The sequence below is a fragment of the Danio rerio genome, chromosome 13, assembly GCF_052040795.2.
Source record: "Danio rerio strain M-AB ecotype USA chromosome 13, GRCz13ab, whole genome shotgun sequence".
Taxonomy (NCBI): domain Eukaryota; kingdom Metazoa; phylum Chordata; class Actinopteri; order Cypriniformes; family Danionidae; genus Danio; species Danio rerio.
The window spans coordinates 265003-283513 of NC_141033.1; the positions used below are offsets into that span (position 1 = coordinate 265003).

Below are 18511 nucleotides of genomic sequence, written 5' to 3' on the forward strand. Positions count from 1 at the left end.
ACGCCCTCAGATTATTCAGATTACCATTATTCAAAACAGATTTTAATAATAAAATGTGCTGTTCTGAAAGAAAATGACCCTACTGCACTGATTTCCTAAAGTAAGCAATAAGCTAAAATATCAACCTTTGAGTTTAGGACAGTTTAATAGCCAATTTTGCTTCACTCATTGAACAGAATCAATGTTTTAGCTATTAAATCGTAATCTAGTCATGACAGACTGCATACAGTTGGAAAGGTCTAAGACTACTGAATGCGTATTTTAAGTTCTTTTAAGGATACATATTCAAAACATAACATTGTAGTCTAAACATAAAACAATCATAACAAACTATATTGCATTAAATGTCTAGTTTTCACATCTGTTGGCTGATTTTTGATAGTTATTACTGAGCAACAGTTATTTATTCATTTGGAAAAGGAAAGTCAAGGAGTTGTAAAGCATTACTTGGCTACAGCAATCCACATGTAAGTGTTTATATGATTTCAGAGGTGACGTACTACTTTAGAATGTGATGTTTACTTTACTATTATTGTCATAAGTAAGACAAAATACAGGTCATATTTCTCAAAACACAATGACGCCCTATGTCACCAATGTAAACTGAAACCTGGTGGTCATGTCTGGAACTGCAGCCAAATAAAATTCTACTGAAGGCAAATTTTTAGAGATATCAACTTAGTTTATTTAATATAATTTGTTCTTATACGTAGCTTTATTTATCGTTAATTTTAGGCTAAAACTTTTTTTGTATTTTGTAAAATGAACATTTCGTTTATTATAGTAACACATACATTTATTGATTAATTCGATAAACATTAAGACACATCACTTGTTATCTATTTAACTTTCTGAATCTTTTTCACTCCAGCTACTATCTGACATCTGTCTTCTGTAAAATGAGACCAAGCTGTGCACCAAAGCGTTGAAGATTGACAATATTTCAAGTTGAACATGTCATTTTCATGTCTATGTTCATAAAGTGGCGGCGAGAGTTAAGGGGTTAAATAAACTTGTAGGGTTAAACATGCTTTTGATGTTGTTGATGTGGTAATGTGCTTGCTTCATGAATTAGCAGAAAAACTTCTGAATTGATGCATAAATACAGTTGAAGTCAGAATTATTCGCCCCCTGGATTATAACCCCCCCCCCCCCCCCCCATAACAGTGTTAATAACTGATGTGTTCAGCTTAAAGTGCATGTAAAGGCTTCACTAGGGTAATTAGGGTAAAGTTAGGGTAATTAGGCAAGTCATTGTATAACAGTGGTTTGTTCTGGAGACAATCCAACACTAATATTGCTGAAGGGGCGAATAATATTGACCTTAACATGACTTTAACACTATTAAAAACTGCTTTTATTCTAGCCCAAATAAAACAAATCAGACTTTCTCCAGAAGAACAAATATTATCAGACATACTGTTAACATTTCCTGAATCTGTTCAACATCATCAGGGAAATAATAAAAAAGAAAATTAAAAGGGGAGCTAATAATTCTGGCTTCAACTATATATATACACACACACATCTGTTGATCTAAGACTTGCTTATTTATCCATGATTATGGGTTTTTAATATGTAGGTCTAGGTGTTTTTCATTTGTATAAAGAAGTTGTTTGTTGCATGTTGTTATAGCAGTGATCTGTTGGTTTTATAGTGCGTTAAAGTATAAGGAACACAACATCTTAAGCTGGGAGCACTATATGCATTAGTGTGATCGCCCCCTGTTGGTACAGACGCCCCATCATCATCATCATCAGCATCATCATCAACACTTGGCTGGCGCCGGCTCTGCCTGTGAAACGTGTTTCTCTAACCACAAATCCCTCAGATTTAGCATTTTTTATTCTTGGTGAATAAAATTCTGTTTTCATTAAATGTCTCTCTGTCATCACGCTGTGAAGTAAAACCTTGCTTCATGCTGACTTTAAAGTGGATTGAACTTAGAAAGCGATTGTCAGTAAAACACCATCCACACCCCATCAGACACAGACGGTTGCTACAATAACACAAAACCAAAGAGACACTTAAGAGACCAGCAGCTCTGTAAACACTCAGAAACACACCCGGAAAGCAGGAATAAAACGAAACGAGAGCGCAGCCACAGGAGCCACACGAGGGAGCGGCGAAGACTTACGTGCAAGAGAGCTGAAATACGGGTGACTGCTGCCTAGATCAGAGAGAAACACGTTTATTTACACACTGAAAGAGGAAAAGCTGAGGCGTATCGTCCAGCAGGGATGCTCATCTGAAGACGATACTAAACAACTGACCCCAGAACAAACAGATGAGAGCATCTGATCCTCAGAGACAAGAGATCTGATTATGAGAGACGCCTTTCATATTGTAGGATTAGTTTTTATTCTTTATTTCTGCTTCTGAATTGCATTATGGGATCTTGATCATTCTTGCAATGACTTTTAACCTTGAACAGTATAAAGTGTCTTTTCTGATGTGTAACAGTGTGCAGTGCTGTATTGTGTGTGCTGGTGTTGTATATTACACCACAGAAAGCTTGAAATAAACTGCAGCACTGCTATTTTACACACTTATTTCTCTAGAAATTGTTTATTATACATTATATTGTTTTAAATGACTAAAAAGTCATTAAAAGTCACTTTGTTAAACTGCAGAGTTGAGCAGAGATCAACATCCCATAATGCAATTCACCACCGCAAATAAACCTTATATACTGTATAACATTTTTATTCTGTAGTGATATATTGTCTGGGTTAGTGTTGTATATTATGCTTCAAAATCGTTGTAAAAACCTGCCAGTACTGAGGAAAGAGGACGGATAGAGAGGGAAACCTGGTGTATGGTCCAGTAGTGATGCACAGTACTGAAAAACTGACCCCAGATCAAACGGATGGATGCGTCTGATCATCAGAGACTGATGTTTCATTAAGGCATCAGACTGAAGGCTCACCTGCCTCGCGGACTCTATGAACGGTGGCCCGTGGTTTGGCTGATGTTGTGGTGGGTGTGGTCGTGGTCGGCGGGGTGGTGGTAGTGGTGGTGGTGGTGGGTGGGGTTGTAGTGGTGCTTGGCTCCGCCTCTGCAGCCTCTGTCACTAGCGATGCAGTAGTGTACGGCAGATCTTTGGACTCTCCTTAGGAAACAGGAATAAATGATGAACTGCTCTACTGTACAGCTACATCCATCATTAAAGACATTCTGCAAACTACTATACAGACAGATTAATTCCATTATAATGTCTGTAAATGACTTAATGATTAAAGTGTTTAGTTAATTGACAAAGTATGGACTCCACCCTCATCCCAGCTCTTTTAAAAAATAAAACCACTGGTAAAAATATCTGTAAATTTTCAGTTTTACGCAAAACTAAGCAAAATAAGCTTGTTTTTTTTTGACATAAGATTTTATTTCTTCTCCTATTGCAGATTATTTTGCTTGTTTTAATGGAAAATTCACTTCATTTTGACTCAATATTGCTGTAAACAACACTATATTCTGTGCTTGTCTAGAAAATGCTTCTTGATTTAAGAGTTTTCAGATATTTGGACTTGAAACAAGACAAAAACTCTAAGAAAGAAACACTTTACAATACCTACAAAGCACTGTAATACCTAAACCCAAATTTAATAACTAATAAGCAGCAAATTAGGACCTAAAAGTAATAGTTAATGGTTTATTTATAGCAAGATCTGTACCTTAAAATAAAGTGCTTTTTATTTTTTTTGCATGGATGCGTGAGCCACATTTAGACATGAGATGACGAGAGTAGCACTTACCTGTTTTACCTGCGGAGGGTCTTGAAGTGACGAAGACCAGCGTGGATGGATAGATCACCCCTTTCTTTGGTTTACCAACTGGCACAAAAAAACAAGTTTGTAAGTAAATGTTTGTAAGCAACGTTTAAAACATCAGTAATGTGAGTTTGTTATGCAATAGTCCACTAAAGGAGGTCGACCCTTCTCCTTTATGGCTCCTAAACTCCGCAATAGCCTTCCTGATGATGTCGAGGCTCAGACACACTCTCTCAACTCAACACTACATTAAAGACCCATCTCTTTAGTAAAGCACACACACACATACTGCAGCACATAACAGTATGATGCATGAGTGTGCTCCGTGCAGGTGAGTGGGCTTGATAAACCACCTGTAGGACACACTCCTACACACCTAATGCATTTAATACTCAAATGCTTTACATCTTCGTTTCTATGTTTGTTTATATGACTGCTATCTTCAGTTATAGCACAGTTATAGTTATATCTCTTATTTAAATATATTATGAACAGCAGCTACACTAATTATTTTCTTTTTTCTCTTTCCACCTGGGGATGCTCATCACTTGATTAAATCCAAGACCTGCGAAGAGATGATGCCGACTATGGAGAAAACACCTAATGCACTTCATTAAACATGTACACAGACATCACCTATATACTATATAACTGCAGGTCAACTACAATAACTTTGACTGATAAAGGTATTAGTAATTAGTTATTAGTTATTTAAAGTTGTTAGTTACTAATAAAGCTATAGACCACGTTGAGGGATGTAAACGAAAACAATGTTCCCAATGTATCTCCTGTTGTACATGTTTAATTTTTACAAGAATCCAGAAAGAGCGATAAATAATGTCATGAGAGCTGATTTAACATGCAGTTATGACTGACTTGCCTCTTGTTACAGTTATGATAGTTTGATAATAAGCAGGAAATGTCCATGGGCAGATAACATCACTGAAATGGTCGATGGTAACTAATAACCTCAACTTTTCAGATTGTGAGTGTAATGTAATAATCTGCACCGTTTGTAAAGCAGCTCTGAAACAATAGCTATTGTGAAAGTGCTATAGAAGTGAACCTGAATAGTCTACAGTACCTGAGATGGAGAAGGACTCTCTCCAGGTGGGTAAAGACAGAGACCGCACACCGTTGGCGAAGCTGCCCTTGTAGATCGCCTGTCCTGCTGTTTTGGCCACGATCACCTTTCCTCCAGAGTTGGTGATCACGCCACTGACCACACAATCACAGAACAACACCACACAGGAGGGATCTGTTAGTTTACGAGCTGAATTACTCCTACAGCTCAACTTTTAACCTTGCATTTAACTAATGATAAATCTAGTCAACTGAGAGTCAACACTTCCATTTAAAGATGCAGATTAGATGTGTGTGCTGTAAATAAAAGACTTGCAAATAATTCATTTCCAGAAACACAAGAGCATGAACTCCTCAGCCCTGCTGCACGCTCAGAAACACAGCAGAGAGGAGTGGAGTGTGCTGCACTGTGGGGATTCTCCACTGGGGTGTTTGCTCTCCTCTAATAAATGACCTGCGCTTAAGAACGCCAAGACCAAATATAATGAACGCGGCGGCTTCTGGAGGCGTGAGACGGGAGCGCAGACAGATGCTCAAGACAGTTCTGGAGGGAATAATAATAATACTGAAGCACTGTGATGCCGGACTGACAGAGGACTGAGGCCTTTTACAATCAGCACAACAACATCTCACATCTGACACAGTGGAGAGCTGCAAACTAATAATAATAATAATAATTATTATATTAATAATAATAACTATAGGCTAGACTGTGAACTCTGGAATTGGTCTATGACATGATGATGAACCAAATCTCATCAATCCACATGTGCCCTAACCAGCACACCTGAGTAAGAGATAAGAAACGGCCCCTGTGTTATTCAACAGCAGTTTCTCAGTCAGAGTCTGAAGCCGAGGTCTTCATCTGAACACTTCCTCTACACCTCTGGGGATGTTGTGATTAAACTGAACAGCCGTGATGACTGAAGCTCTGTAATCTCTGATGAATTCCGTCTGCTGAGGTCGATCTGCAGGCTCATATGCAGGATTCCCACACTTTGACCGATAAAAAACTGAGAAAATGGCTCATAAACTGCTCGGTCGTGTTAGGACAGGTGAGGAATGCTTTGTAAAGTTTGATCCCGGCACCACAACAACTAAAGAGAGCTTATCAGGAGAGTCCGCAGGTGTACAATATTAAAATACCCTTATTGAAGTAAATAACCCTCAGGAAAGACCAACTGCTCTCCATTTCACACAACTGTACATTGCTGTAAATGAACTGGAATGACGCTGCAGGATTCTACCAATTTACTAGTGATGTTATAATGGACAGAACAAACAGGAAAACTGACAGAACTCTTTTTTTTTGGTGTTTTTTTTACCCGTTGTATGATATTGATTTAAGGTCAAAAATATTGGAACTTTGAGTAAAGATTATGCTTGCTGAAGATATTTCGTAAATATCCTACACTCTCAGAAATAAAGGTAGGAGAGCTGTCACTTGGGTGGTACCTTTCCAAAACAAATACCTTTTCAAATTTGTACCTAAAAGGTCCATATTAATTCCTGAAGGGTACATATTAGTACCTAAAATGTACAGAAGTGTTCCACTTAAAATGTTTAGGTACTAATATATACTTTTGAGGGACCAATATGGACCCTTTAAGTATAAATGTGTAGCTTTTGAAAAGGAACCACCCCAGTGACAGTTTGTGTACCTTTATTTCTGAGAGTGTACAGTCACAATATCAAACCTTTATCTTTCAATTGCATTCCCAAGAACTTGCTTTGCTAGTCTCTGAAGGTGATTTTCTCAATATTTATATATTAATAAATATTTTATTTGAGCCCTCAGAGTTCAGATTACATCCAAATATAATCTTAAACTATACATCAGATGAGTGTTCAGCATCCTCATAAAATATGTTTCTAGAGTTCACCCTCAGCTGATGAGTGATTATAAAGTGTGTTTGGCATGCTGTCCCGGGAGAGAGACTAATCCACATCAGCACATAGACATGCTGCTAGTCAGTGGTTATCTCTTAAGAGCGATCACTATCTGTTCATCAGCTACTACAGCAGGGGAGTTCTCCACATCTACTTGAGCTCAAACTCCCCTCTCGCCCTGCAAATGGGAGGGAGCCCCGGGCTCAAGGATCTTATGAGCTCAGGTAGATGTGGAGAACTCCCCTGCTGTAGTAGCTGATGAACAGATAGTGATCGCTCTTAAGAGAGAACTACTGACTAGCAGCATGTCTATGTGCTGATGTGGATTAGTCAATTAACTTAAGCTGCATGTTTATGGATGATGGGAGGAAACCGGGGAACCCGGGGGAAACCCACACGAGCACGGAGCAAACATATAAACTCCGCACGGAATCGTCAGCTGGCTTGGTAAGGACTAGAACTGGTGACGTTCTTGCTGTGAGGCAACAGTGCTAACCACTGGGCCACCGTGCCACCCATCTAGGACAGGAGGAGGAGTAGGGGTGGAGGGGGGATTCTTCAAGACTAAGATGGCTGTGATATGGAGCTGAGGGTATTTATAGTGGCTTATTAGTTATAAATAAAATTAGTTATAAAAAATTATTATTAGTTATAAAAAAATAGTTTATAAATAAGAGCTCACCTGTGAATGGCAGCGTTGCAGATGCTGGATATGGAGGCGAACACCCCGGTGCCGTACACCTTCTCTTTGGTCTCTCTGCAGTTTGCGGGACACTTGACCATAAACTCAGGCAGATTGACTTTCCCTGCGCGCATGTCACAGTCTACAGCTGGAACAACTGCAGGAACACACACTATTACAACCAGAGCGTTCACTTTCACTTTAATCCTCAAGCAAACCCTAATCAAACACAGCTGATAGATGTTACAATTACTCCTGTTCAAATCACTCTTGGAATACAAACACATGATAAACCTTCCTTGCATTAATAATAAACTCTTCAATCAAACCTCAGCTATTATCATCAGTCAACATTTCAGATCTTGTGATGTGAATATCTGCATGTATAGTGATGCTGAAAGCACGGATTCCCTCCACAGTCAGCAGGTTTATTACCTTGCTTTGCTTTTTTGCTCTTTCCATTTGGTTTGGCTGCACTGGAGGTCAGCAGTAATGCTGGAAAACACACCAGCACATTATCAGACACCTAATGTCGTCTCTGAAGACAATGAACACAATCATAAGACTCTTCTAGACAAGTCTGAACTGCTATTTGGTAACTTAAGGGGATGTAAACTTATGACATAGCAGTGCCGTTCTCTAAGGCTGTTTTATGCATGGAAACACTCACAATATATCTTATATCATGTATCTTGTGTTGCTGTAACATTATATTGAGTATACATGTATTTATGCATGCTTTTGTCCCCTTTCTAGTCCAAATATGGGCATAAAACTAACGCAAGAAATAAAGCAAAGCCTACCGATGCAGATGGCGGAGAGCGCTGCTTTACTCATCTTGACGTAATCTCCAGTAAATGCAGTCAGATCTGCTGTGAAGACGCTCTTCTGTTCCTGTAATCAACAATAAACAGCAGATGAGGAGTGCTGAGGATCTTATTTTAGCTGCTTTGTTTCAGGGATGCAGATTTGCTCCATTCATCATGTATTTCTGTGCGCTGCTCTTATATAAACTGCTTTCTTAATGGCAGGCCTGGTGAAAACCCCGGCTTTATGGTAAGCTCTGTGGTTTGGGGATAGTTCACCCAAAAATGAAAATTCCCTGTTAATTTACTCAGCCATAGCTCATCCGAGATGCAGGAGACCTCAGTAGAACATTACAGACGGTTTTGAGCTGAATCTGTTCAGATAATGGCAGTGAATGGTGACCTGTTTTTGAGATTTAAAATAAGTGATCAACTAATATTAAGCGTTCAATGACAGAAGCAGGGGCTGATATTGAGATGGGTCACAATGAGGATGCTATAATACATGTGCAGTACATTTTACATCCATATATACACCGCAAAACATTTACAAACTCTGAAATCAAGAAGCATTTTCTAGACAAGCTTGTCTTGTTTTCAGAAATGAGTCAAAATAAAGTGAGTAATTATGCAGTATTATTTTTCTGTTGGCTTCTTGCTTAAAGTATTTGTAGACATTTAGATTAGAAACAAGACAGACACTCTGAGTAAGAGTCAATCTTTATGCTGATGGGAAACTGCAGGGAATCTCTTCTGAAATGCTTGTCTTTGTTGACTCCTCAATTATCCTCATTACACATTCAGGAAGATGTTTGGCTCTGATCGAGTGCTAATTTTGTTCGTGGTTGGAACACGTTGTGTGGCTTCCTTTGATGAACGTCTAATTTAAGCAGCAACTTTAAACATGCAGGATAGACTGAGGTTAATAATCTCACACCTGCAGTCACATCAAGACTCTATATTAACAGTAAATACATCAGATTAATATGACGGAGGGATTGTTTATCTGATCTGGCTCAGTGCACAGTGCATTTAGATGTTATTTAATGATTTTATTGAAAAGATATTTCACCTGAAAATGTAAATGTACTCAAAATTTAGTCTCTCTCAAGTGGGTTGAAACCTTGATGAGTTTCTTTCTTCTGCTGAACACAAAAGAAGATATTTTACAGAATGCTGGAAACCTGTAAACAATGAAATACTGTGGAAGTCAATGGTTACAGGTTTTCAGCTTTCTTCCAAAAATCTTCTTTTTTGTTCAACAGAATAAACTCATTGCACACTCTGCCTTAAGTAAACATCTAATTAAAAATCAAATAAATGAATACACAATAAATAAATAAATATGAGTTGATCTCAGTATTTGCTCTAATATTTGTTCTTCTGGAGAAAGTCTGATTTGTTTTTTTGGGCTAGAATAAAAGCAGTTTTAATAGTGTTAAAGTCATGTTAAGCTCAATATTATTGGCCCCTTCAGCAATATTAGTGTTGGATTGTCTCCAGAACAAACCACTGTTATACAATGACTTGCCTAATTACCCTAACTTTACCCTAATTACCCTAGTGAAGCCTTTAATTGATGCACACTTGACTCACAGTGACTGTTCAGTCTGTAAATAAACACCTTCTGTCTCTGTTTATTCTGTGCAAAAAGAAAACACACAGCAGAAAACTGATGCTTGAGGAAGTTTTAACCCTTTGTAAATTTTTTAACCTCAGTATTTCCCCTCAGTAAATATATGCTTGAAGCGAACAATGTAGGAAACGTTGTGTGTTAATCTGGCTGTGATGAAGACCTCAGCTGCACCTTTCTGAAGCACAGAGGCTTTTTCTGGCCCCAAACGGAGGCATCAGTCTCCATTAAACAGCTGAATGACACACCGCGGTACAGCAGGAGCATTTACCACAGTGATTTAACCACTAGAGGAACTCAAGCTGAACTCATGCTGGGTTTTTATATTTTAAAGAAAGCTGAAAACCCGTGACTTCCATGTTAGGAAAAACAAATATACAAATACTGTGGAAGTCAATGGTTACAGATTGCCAGCATTTTTCAAAGTATCTTCATTTGTGCTCAAAAGAAGAAATAAAAAGTGAAAGGTGAGAAAACGATGATGGGATTTACATTTTTGGGTGTACTCTCACTTAAACAAATGATGATACTGTGAACAACTTCTGAATCTGTTTAACATAATTTGGGGAATAATTGAAAAAGAATAACTATTGGACAGGAGATTGAATAATTTGGACTTTGTCTGGATATGGACAAACCCACTCTTCAAAAGACATTACAGATGACAAGAGCCCTCAAATAAAATACACCGCTTGTCACCAAGGCAACCTGGATGCTGGAATACAATTGGCTACACTGGCAGTAGGCGGAGTTACAGATCAAAACAAAGACAGATATTCCAACACTGAACGCACACGCTGACTTCAGCATTGATATCCAGATAAACAATTCAGATCAGTTAGCATGACTCTTAATATCTGCAAACATATTATAGTGATTATATGCTTTAGAAGAGTCAGAAACAAACATACAGCAGCTTTACGGGCCGCTCGGTGCACTGAAACGTTAGACAGGGATAGAAAGCTTGTTTAAATGTGTGTTGAATCACAAGACTGAACACACAGCTAAAGCAGAGATCAGTGGCAGCTGGTGCCTAGAGCGGGAAAATCTCCTCAACAGTCACGTGTTAGTTTAAGAAACGGCCTGATATCCCATAATAATCCTCATCTAACTGGTCCTGGTCCACTCATTCATTACTCATTCATTACATTCATGACAAACTGTATATCAGTGGAAAGGTCTAAGACTACTGAATATATTACTGCTGTTTCTGTGATGTAGGAAGAGGAACAGATTAAAACATTTTTCTGTGGGAGCTACCTCAATATTGAAGTCTAAACATAAAGCAATTAGACAAACTATATATAATTTGAAAGCCTAAAATGTCTAATTTCCAAATCTGCTGACTTGATTTTTGCTAGATATTATTGAGCAACAGCTATTTATTATTTTCAGTTTCAAGGATCCTCGTCAGAGATGTGAAGCATTACTTTGCTACAGCAATCCACATTTTTAGATGTTTTTAGAGGCTAAATCTAATCAAATACCACCACACTGCACACACTATTAGAATTTGATGTCTACTTAACAAATATTGTCAAAAGTGTGAAAAAATACAGCTCATATTGCTCATAACATAGGGGGCGCTCTTGTTCGTTCACCAGTGAAAACTGCATGTCACCTGGTGGTCATGTCTGGTACTGCAGCCAAACTAGATCTCACTGACAGCTCATTTTTGGAGATATCAAAAATACATCTTTAATATATTTAATTCAGTTATTTAGCTTAGATTTCTGTCATATTTAACCTAAAATATATATTTTCTGTAATAGAATAAAAAGTACATTTGTTGTATTTCATAAACATTAAGCTGCATAACTTTGCTTTTAACTTGTCTAACTATTCTTCACTTTGGCTAATCTGACATCGCTTATCTTTAAAGTGAGAACAAGCTTTAATTTATGCGCAAAAGTGTTGAAGACTCACAATCAGTTTAGGTGAACGTGTCATTTTCATGTTCAAAAAGTGAGGCTAACAATTAGGGGTTACTAATTACTGCACTCATTAAAATAAATCAACAGTGTAACTTAATTTAATTATGACATATTTCCACTCATGTCAATCGATTTTCTTAACTTATTTTATGCAAATAGAACAAAATAGCTAAATTAATAAAGTTCTAATGAAATCAAATCACTTTTATTAGTATTACCTCATTCATTCATCTTGTCCAGGACATCATAGGCTGCGGTCACACTGCACATTTCTCCCCATAGACTTCTATTTATACACACGCAACTGCATCAGACCAGAAATGACAAGTTTCTCAGTTCACCGCGGTGCAAAGTTCAAGCTTGGTGAACTCTGACCTGTGAAATGACTGCGTGAGACCAACTGATGATCAAAACATGAGCTCTCTGCACAGAAATGTACACATGCAGCAATCACTCGCTTTATTAAATGTCTAATCATCATGTTTAATCCCGCCCCTTTTAGCATCGCAGTACGACAGAATTTGACACGCACAACTCGAGTGTGACCGCAGCTTTACTCCAGTCGAGACAATCAATCACAGTCACTCAATTACAGACAGCAGAATTAGGAGAACTGGGCTAAACTCTTTAGTAAATCTCCATTCTTTAATACCCTATTTTACCATGTCATCATAGGTTATTGTATCTTTTGCAGATTTATATACAGAGAATAGTGGAAATGAATGGCACAAAACAGGGTCAGAAATGTGTGAGCTGGGTTATTTTAACACAACGTTGAGTCAAATATGGACAAACCCAGCAGTTAATAATAATAGTGGTAATAATAATGGGTGGCGCAGTGGGTAGCACGATCGTGTGGAGTTTGCATGTTCTCCCTGTGTTGGCGTGGGTTTTTTCTCCGGGTGCTCCGGTTTCCCCCACAGTCCAAACACATGCGCTATAGGGGAACTGATCAACTACACTGGCCGTAGTGTATGAGTGTGTGTGTGAATGAGTGTGTATGGGTGTTTCCCAGTACTGGGTTGCAGCTACAAGGGCCTCTGTGTGTAAAACATTTGCTGAAATAGTTAGTGGTTCATTCTGTTGTGGCGACCCCTGATGAATAAAGGGACTAAGCTGAAGGAAAATGAATGACTGAATGAATAATATTAATAAGCCAATGTTTGGGATTATCCATATGTGACCCAGCATTGGGTTAATACAACCCAGCATGTTTTCCATTGTGAGCATCTTCAGTTTATTATGAATGTAAAACAAACAGTGTGTGTGTGTGTGTGTGTGTGTGTGTATAATGGATGCACACACACATTTGTCATCTAGAAAGAGTTCATACAGCAGAAGCTGAGCAGACAGACAAGTCTCTACAGCGCTTCATCACACACACACACACACACACACACACACACACACACACACACACACACACACACACACACACACACACACACACACACCTTCTCCCTTTCTGTCTCATAGATGCACACACTCTTTACTTTCTCTGTCTCTCTCTCTCACACACACACATATACACACACACACACACACACGCACACACACACACACACGCGCACTCACAGTCATATACACACTTTGCAGATAGTTTTTACTTTTTCTTTGGCTTAGTTGTATAGTTAATGTAGTAATATGTATAATAAAGTGTTAAAATCTCTTTCTCTTGCTCACACACACACACACACTCTCTCTCACACACTCTCTAGATACAAGCCCGATCAAGCTCGTCGTGATTCCTCTCATACTAGAGACACGAGAACAGATGATGACGGCAGGTTCAGCACCGCGTGAGAGTGAGAGAGAGAGAGAGAGAGAGAGAGAGAGAGAGAGAGAGAGAGAGAGAGAGAGAGAGAGAGAGAGAGAGAGAGAGAGAGAGAGAGAGAGAGAGAGAGAGAGAGAGAGCACAAATAAACGCACAAATGATCTGCAGCAGTGCTCTGCGTGTGTCGCGTCTCTATAATGAGTGAGTGCAGTCTCTGCAGGAGCAGAACACTGAGCTGAACACCACACGCTGCAGCTCATTAACTAATCAACACTAATCGAGCAGCTGTTGTGTTTCCCTCCGACACAGAGAAAGCAGATGAAGAGAGAGAATGAGCTGATCTTACCTGTGGAGCTGCTCCACTCGCGCGCAAACACGCTGTGAAACTCCAAACATACCGCTGGAGCTGTCAGTGTGTGCGTGCGTGTGTGTGTGTGTGTGTGTGATGCTGGAGGGGGGAAAGTTACTGCCTCCTTCAGTCCCACCCTAAACACACACACACACACACACACACACACACACAGACAGAGAGACAGACACACACACACAGCTGTGAACAGTCATCAGGTCTGCGCGTTCCCTGTGCGCAACAGCTCCATCACCAAAACTACATCTACAGCCATCCACATTTACAAGATACATTTTTTAAAGTATGGCAATTCTAGTATCAACAACTTTTAATGAATGAATGCTGCAGCATATTTAGAATGAACTATAGTGAACTGATAACCTGTAATAAATACTGCAGTGTGCTTTAGTTTTACTGCACTATAGGGTGATATAGTAGGCCTATAATATACAGTGTAGTTGTAGAACACTTCAGTATTGGCTCATTTGTTTATATTACTATACTTGTGTTACCATAGTGACTGTAGAATCACCACAACAGATTCATTCAAGCCCTTGTCTTTACTATTGTTCAAAAACCCTACAGTATTTACTATACATTATTTATTCATTCATTCATTTTCTTTCAGCTTAGTTCTTTTAGTAATCTGGGGTTGTCACAGCAGAATGAACCGCCAACTTGTCCAGCATATGCTTTACACAGCGGGTGTCATTCCATCTGCAACCCATCTCTGGGAAACACCCATACACACTCATTCACACTCATACACTACGGCCAGTTTAGTTGATCAGTTCCCCTATAGTGCATGTGTTTGAACCGGAGCACCCGGAGGAAACCCACGCCAACACGAGGAGAACATACAAACTCCACACAGAAACACACACTGACCCATAGGAGCTCGAACCAGCGACCTGTGAATGAGTGTGTGTGGGTGTTTCCCAGTGCTGGGTTTCAACTGGAAGGGCATCCGCTGTGTAAAACATATGCTGGAATAGTTGGCAGTTCATTCCGGTGTGGCGACCCCAGATTAATAAAGGGACTAAGCTGGAGAAAAGTAAGTGAATGAATGAATGAATACACTGTGTTTTATTTATTTATTTATTTATTTATTTATTCATTCGTTTATTTATTTATTCATTCATTCAATTATTAATTAATTAATTTATTTATTTATTTTCAGGTTTATTTGACAGGGACGATACAAGTTAATAATATAAAAATATGAAATGTGCCAGAACATGACAAAAGGATATTTTTTTCATCTGCAGTCACTGAACCGATTAGTAAAACAGTCACTTTTTGATAAAAACACAGCACGATTAATCAATATAATACATACAAGCTTTAAAAATACATATAAACACAACATTTTTGTAAAAAATTATATGTACTAATGTGTAATGACAATACTTGGGTTTCATTTTATCTGTAATTATTTTGCTTGTTTTAATGAAAAATTTATTTAATTTTGTTTCATTATTTCTGTAAACAACACTATATTTTGTGCTTGTCTAGAAAATGCTTTTAAGAATGTTCAGATATTTGGACTAGAAACAAGACACAAACTCAAAGTGAGAGCAGATTGTTTAGCCGTGTTAAGGACACATCTGCATTAGAGTTTCCTCACATCTGCAGATGAGCTGTGAGAAGGAGATATTTATGATTACATGAAGCTTTCTCTGTCAGCTAATGCTTATTCTCTGATGTAATGCAGATCAATCATTCAGCTACATGAAGAGCAGGAATATATATGAAGAAATAAAACACACACACACACACACACACACACACACACACACACACACACACACACACACACACACACACACACACACACTGAAGTGTCTGAAACACTCGAAACAGATGCACAATATGGAGCCGCACTGCAAATAAACGCATTCTTACTCACAGTTTCTGTCTTGTTTCTAGTCCAAATATCTACAAACTCTTAAATCAGTCAGCATTTTCTAGACAAGCACAATATATAGTGTTGTTTACAGAAATAATGAGTCAAAATGAAGAGAGTTTTTCATTAAAACAAGCAGAATAACATAACAAAAACCATCACATTGTAAAAAAATTATCTGCTAATATAATGTTAACTGTGTCTGTTTATTGGAGGTGGTGGATTGCATTATGGGATGTTGATCTCTGCTCTGTCCACTTTGATTGTTGAAAATTCAACTCTACAGTTTAACAAAGTGTCTTTAATTGACATTTGAGTAGTTTGAGATAATATAATATATAATAAATAATATCTAGAGAAATAAGTCTGTAAAATTCTGTAAAACACCAGCACACACAATACAGCATTTTAATTTCATTTTTTTAGTCAAGTGGACTAGAAACAAGATAAAAACTCTCAGTGAGAAAAGCATTATTTGCCGTGTGATGCTGCAGGACATGAAGGAGCTCCAGAAACTGGCGGACGGCCCAGAGAAAAGCACATGGTGAGGGCATAAAAAACCGCATCAACACCACAGCATGTGGAGCCAGAATACCAGCTCTGGAGACGACCATAAAAACCTCCAGTCAAATATACAGCTTGAGTTGAGGACATGCTGGACGCTTCAACATTATATATGATCACTCATACAGCAGCGTCCAGATTTACAGTATATACAGCCATCTGGTGCGCATGCTTACCATCTGACAGCTCCAGGGAAATTAAAATAAAGTTTATAGATGTTAGTATCAGTATGTTAGTGTTAAAGGGCACCTGTTGGACAAAAATGACTTTTATAAGGGCTTTAAACCCAGTTGTGTGTCTGCAGTGTGTGAATATCAGATGTTCTCATGTGTGTGTGGTGTAGAGATGAAATGTCCATCTTTGTGTTTGCAGTGTTGGTGTTGAGTGAGCTAAATGTACGATGGAGATTTACAGTGAGGTTCAGTAAATCGCCCAGTCAGAGTTCTGGTGAACAGCAGCCTCATCTAAACACAGCGAGTGATTACTGCTGTCTGCTTAACGAGCAGGTGAGACCCTGATGCTAATTAACCAGCATGTAAAAACGGGACTCACCGGATGAGCCTCTCATTCACACGATGACAGCAGCTCGACTGTGTGTTTACAGAAATGATCATGTAGTTTAGAAAGAACACTGACATGTACATCTATACACTGGATAATACAAACAAACACTCACTACATATACACCTACGCAACGCAGTTTGATCACATCAGGGTATCACACACACACACACACACACACACAACTGTTCTTCTACAGTTGCTATGGTAACACAACAATTACGTTAATTGTACAGTTGCTATGGTAACAAAAACTACAGTGATTGATCTGTAGTAGTGGTTCTACAGTTGCTATGGTAACAACCACTATATTAATGAATCTGTTGTGGGGATTCTACAGTTGCTATGGTAACACAACAGCTATAGTAATTGATTATATATATAGCCATTAACCATGTTGCCTGTAGCTGTTAGCAGAGTCCTGTAATGAAGACATGTTTTCTCCCAGAAGGCCGTGTGCCTGTATTTGTGTGTGAGTGTGTGTCTCCTGCTGAGCGGCGTCCCGCTGGAGTACACGGACACTCAGGTGCAGCTCTCAGTCTAATTCAGCCCTGCTGTAGCTGGTCGTGTCCCGTCATGTTGATGGAGGAACCTGCTAATGCTTCCTACATGCCTGACTCTCTCTCTCTCTCACTCACTCACACACACACACACACACACACACACACACACACACACACACACACACACACACACATTCACATGCATAGTCACATAAATATAATGTACATATACATAAACACACAAACACACACACTCACATGCATATTCACATACACGCACATACATAAACAAACACATACACTCACAAACACACACTCACATAAACACATACTGCACACACACACACACTAATTTTTACACATAAATAAACACACACTCACAGCTGTAGTGATGTTTGTACTGTACGGGCTGTATATTCTCTCCTAAACTCAACCCTCACAGCACACACTCTGCACTGTCACATCTTCACAATCCTTCATTCTGTCTGATTAATCAGCCCTTTCCCTCATCAGGACTGAAAAAAGGTCCCCATTAAGTCAATATGTACTGGTATTGCTATACTTGTGGGGACATTTGGTCCCCACAACACAGGGATTACAAAGTTTGCACACACACACACACACACACACACACACACACACACACACACACACACACACACACACTTCACTCTCTCTCAGTATAACACTGTCCACAAATGCTCCTGATTGAAATCGTCCATAATTTCCCTGATTCTGGATCTGTCCGGAATGAAGCAGTGAGTGTGTATGAGGAGGATATCGCCCTGTTATTATTCCCCGCACCCTGTTTTTCCAAGGTTCAGCAAACAGAGCTCTCTCACAAGGCGAGCGTATCGCACTGCAGAACAGGCATTAAGCAGGAAAATAAGCCAAAAGGCGGCTCACATTCCAAACTAAGAATGAGGACAATGCTGACGATTCCACTGAATAATAAGCAGGATGAGAGACGGCTGAACGGCTGCAGAAACACGGCTCAAGCATGGGGAAAGTTGGGGAAAGTTACTTCACAATGTAATGACTTACAATATTGAGTTA

The 18511-nt window shown here is 38.9% G+C and overlaps 2 protein-coding genes across 32 annotated transcripts in view; one reads left to right on the plus strand and one right to left on the minus strand.

Moving 5' to 3' along the window:
• The window catches only part of nrxn1b (neurexin 1b), a gene marked incomplete at its 5' end in the record, with an annotated part of 604334 nt that overhangs the window by 145396 nt on the left and 440427 nt on the right, over window positions 1–18511 (plus strand).
• Window positions 1–18511, minus strand: part of vit (vitrin) — a 65914-nt gene that overhangs the window by 18713 nt on the left and 28690 nt on the right. For 12 of the 31 annotated variants that reach the window (XM_087278720.1, XM_087278715.1, XM_087278714.1 and 9 more), the window contains exons 1-8: window positions 13919–13954; window positions 8229–8319; window positions 7861–7920; window positions 7426–7582; window positions 4855–4988; window positions 3756–3833; window positions 2930–3112; window positions 2138–2170 (exon numbers count right to left, since the gene is read on the minus strand). In XM_087278720.1, coding sequence (XP_087134846.1) covers window positions 2138–2170; window positions 2930–3112; window positions 3756–3833; window positions 4855–4988; window positions 7426–7582; window positions 7861–7920; window positions 8229–8262 — 679 coding nt within the window. In that variant the 5' untranslated portion in view covers window positions 8263–8319; window positions 13919–13954. Of the gene's footprint in view, window positions 1–2137; window positions 2171–2929; window positions 3113–3755; window positions 3834–4854; window positions 4989–7425; window positions 7583–7860; window positions 7921–8228; window positions 8320–12016; window positions 12132–13918; window positions 13955–18511 lie in introns of those variants that run through there. The other 19 variants (XM_087278719.1, XM_087278717.1, XM_087278711.1 and 16 more) reach the window with 9 other exon arrangements.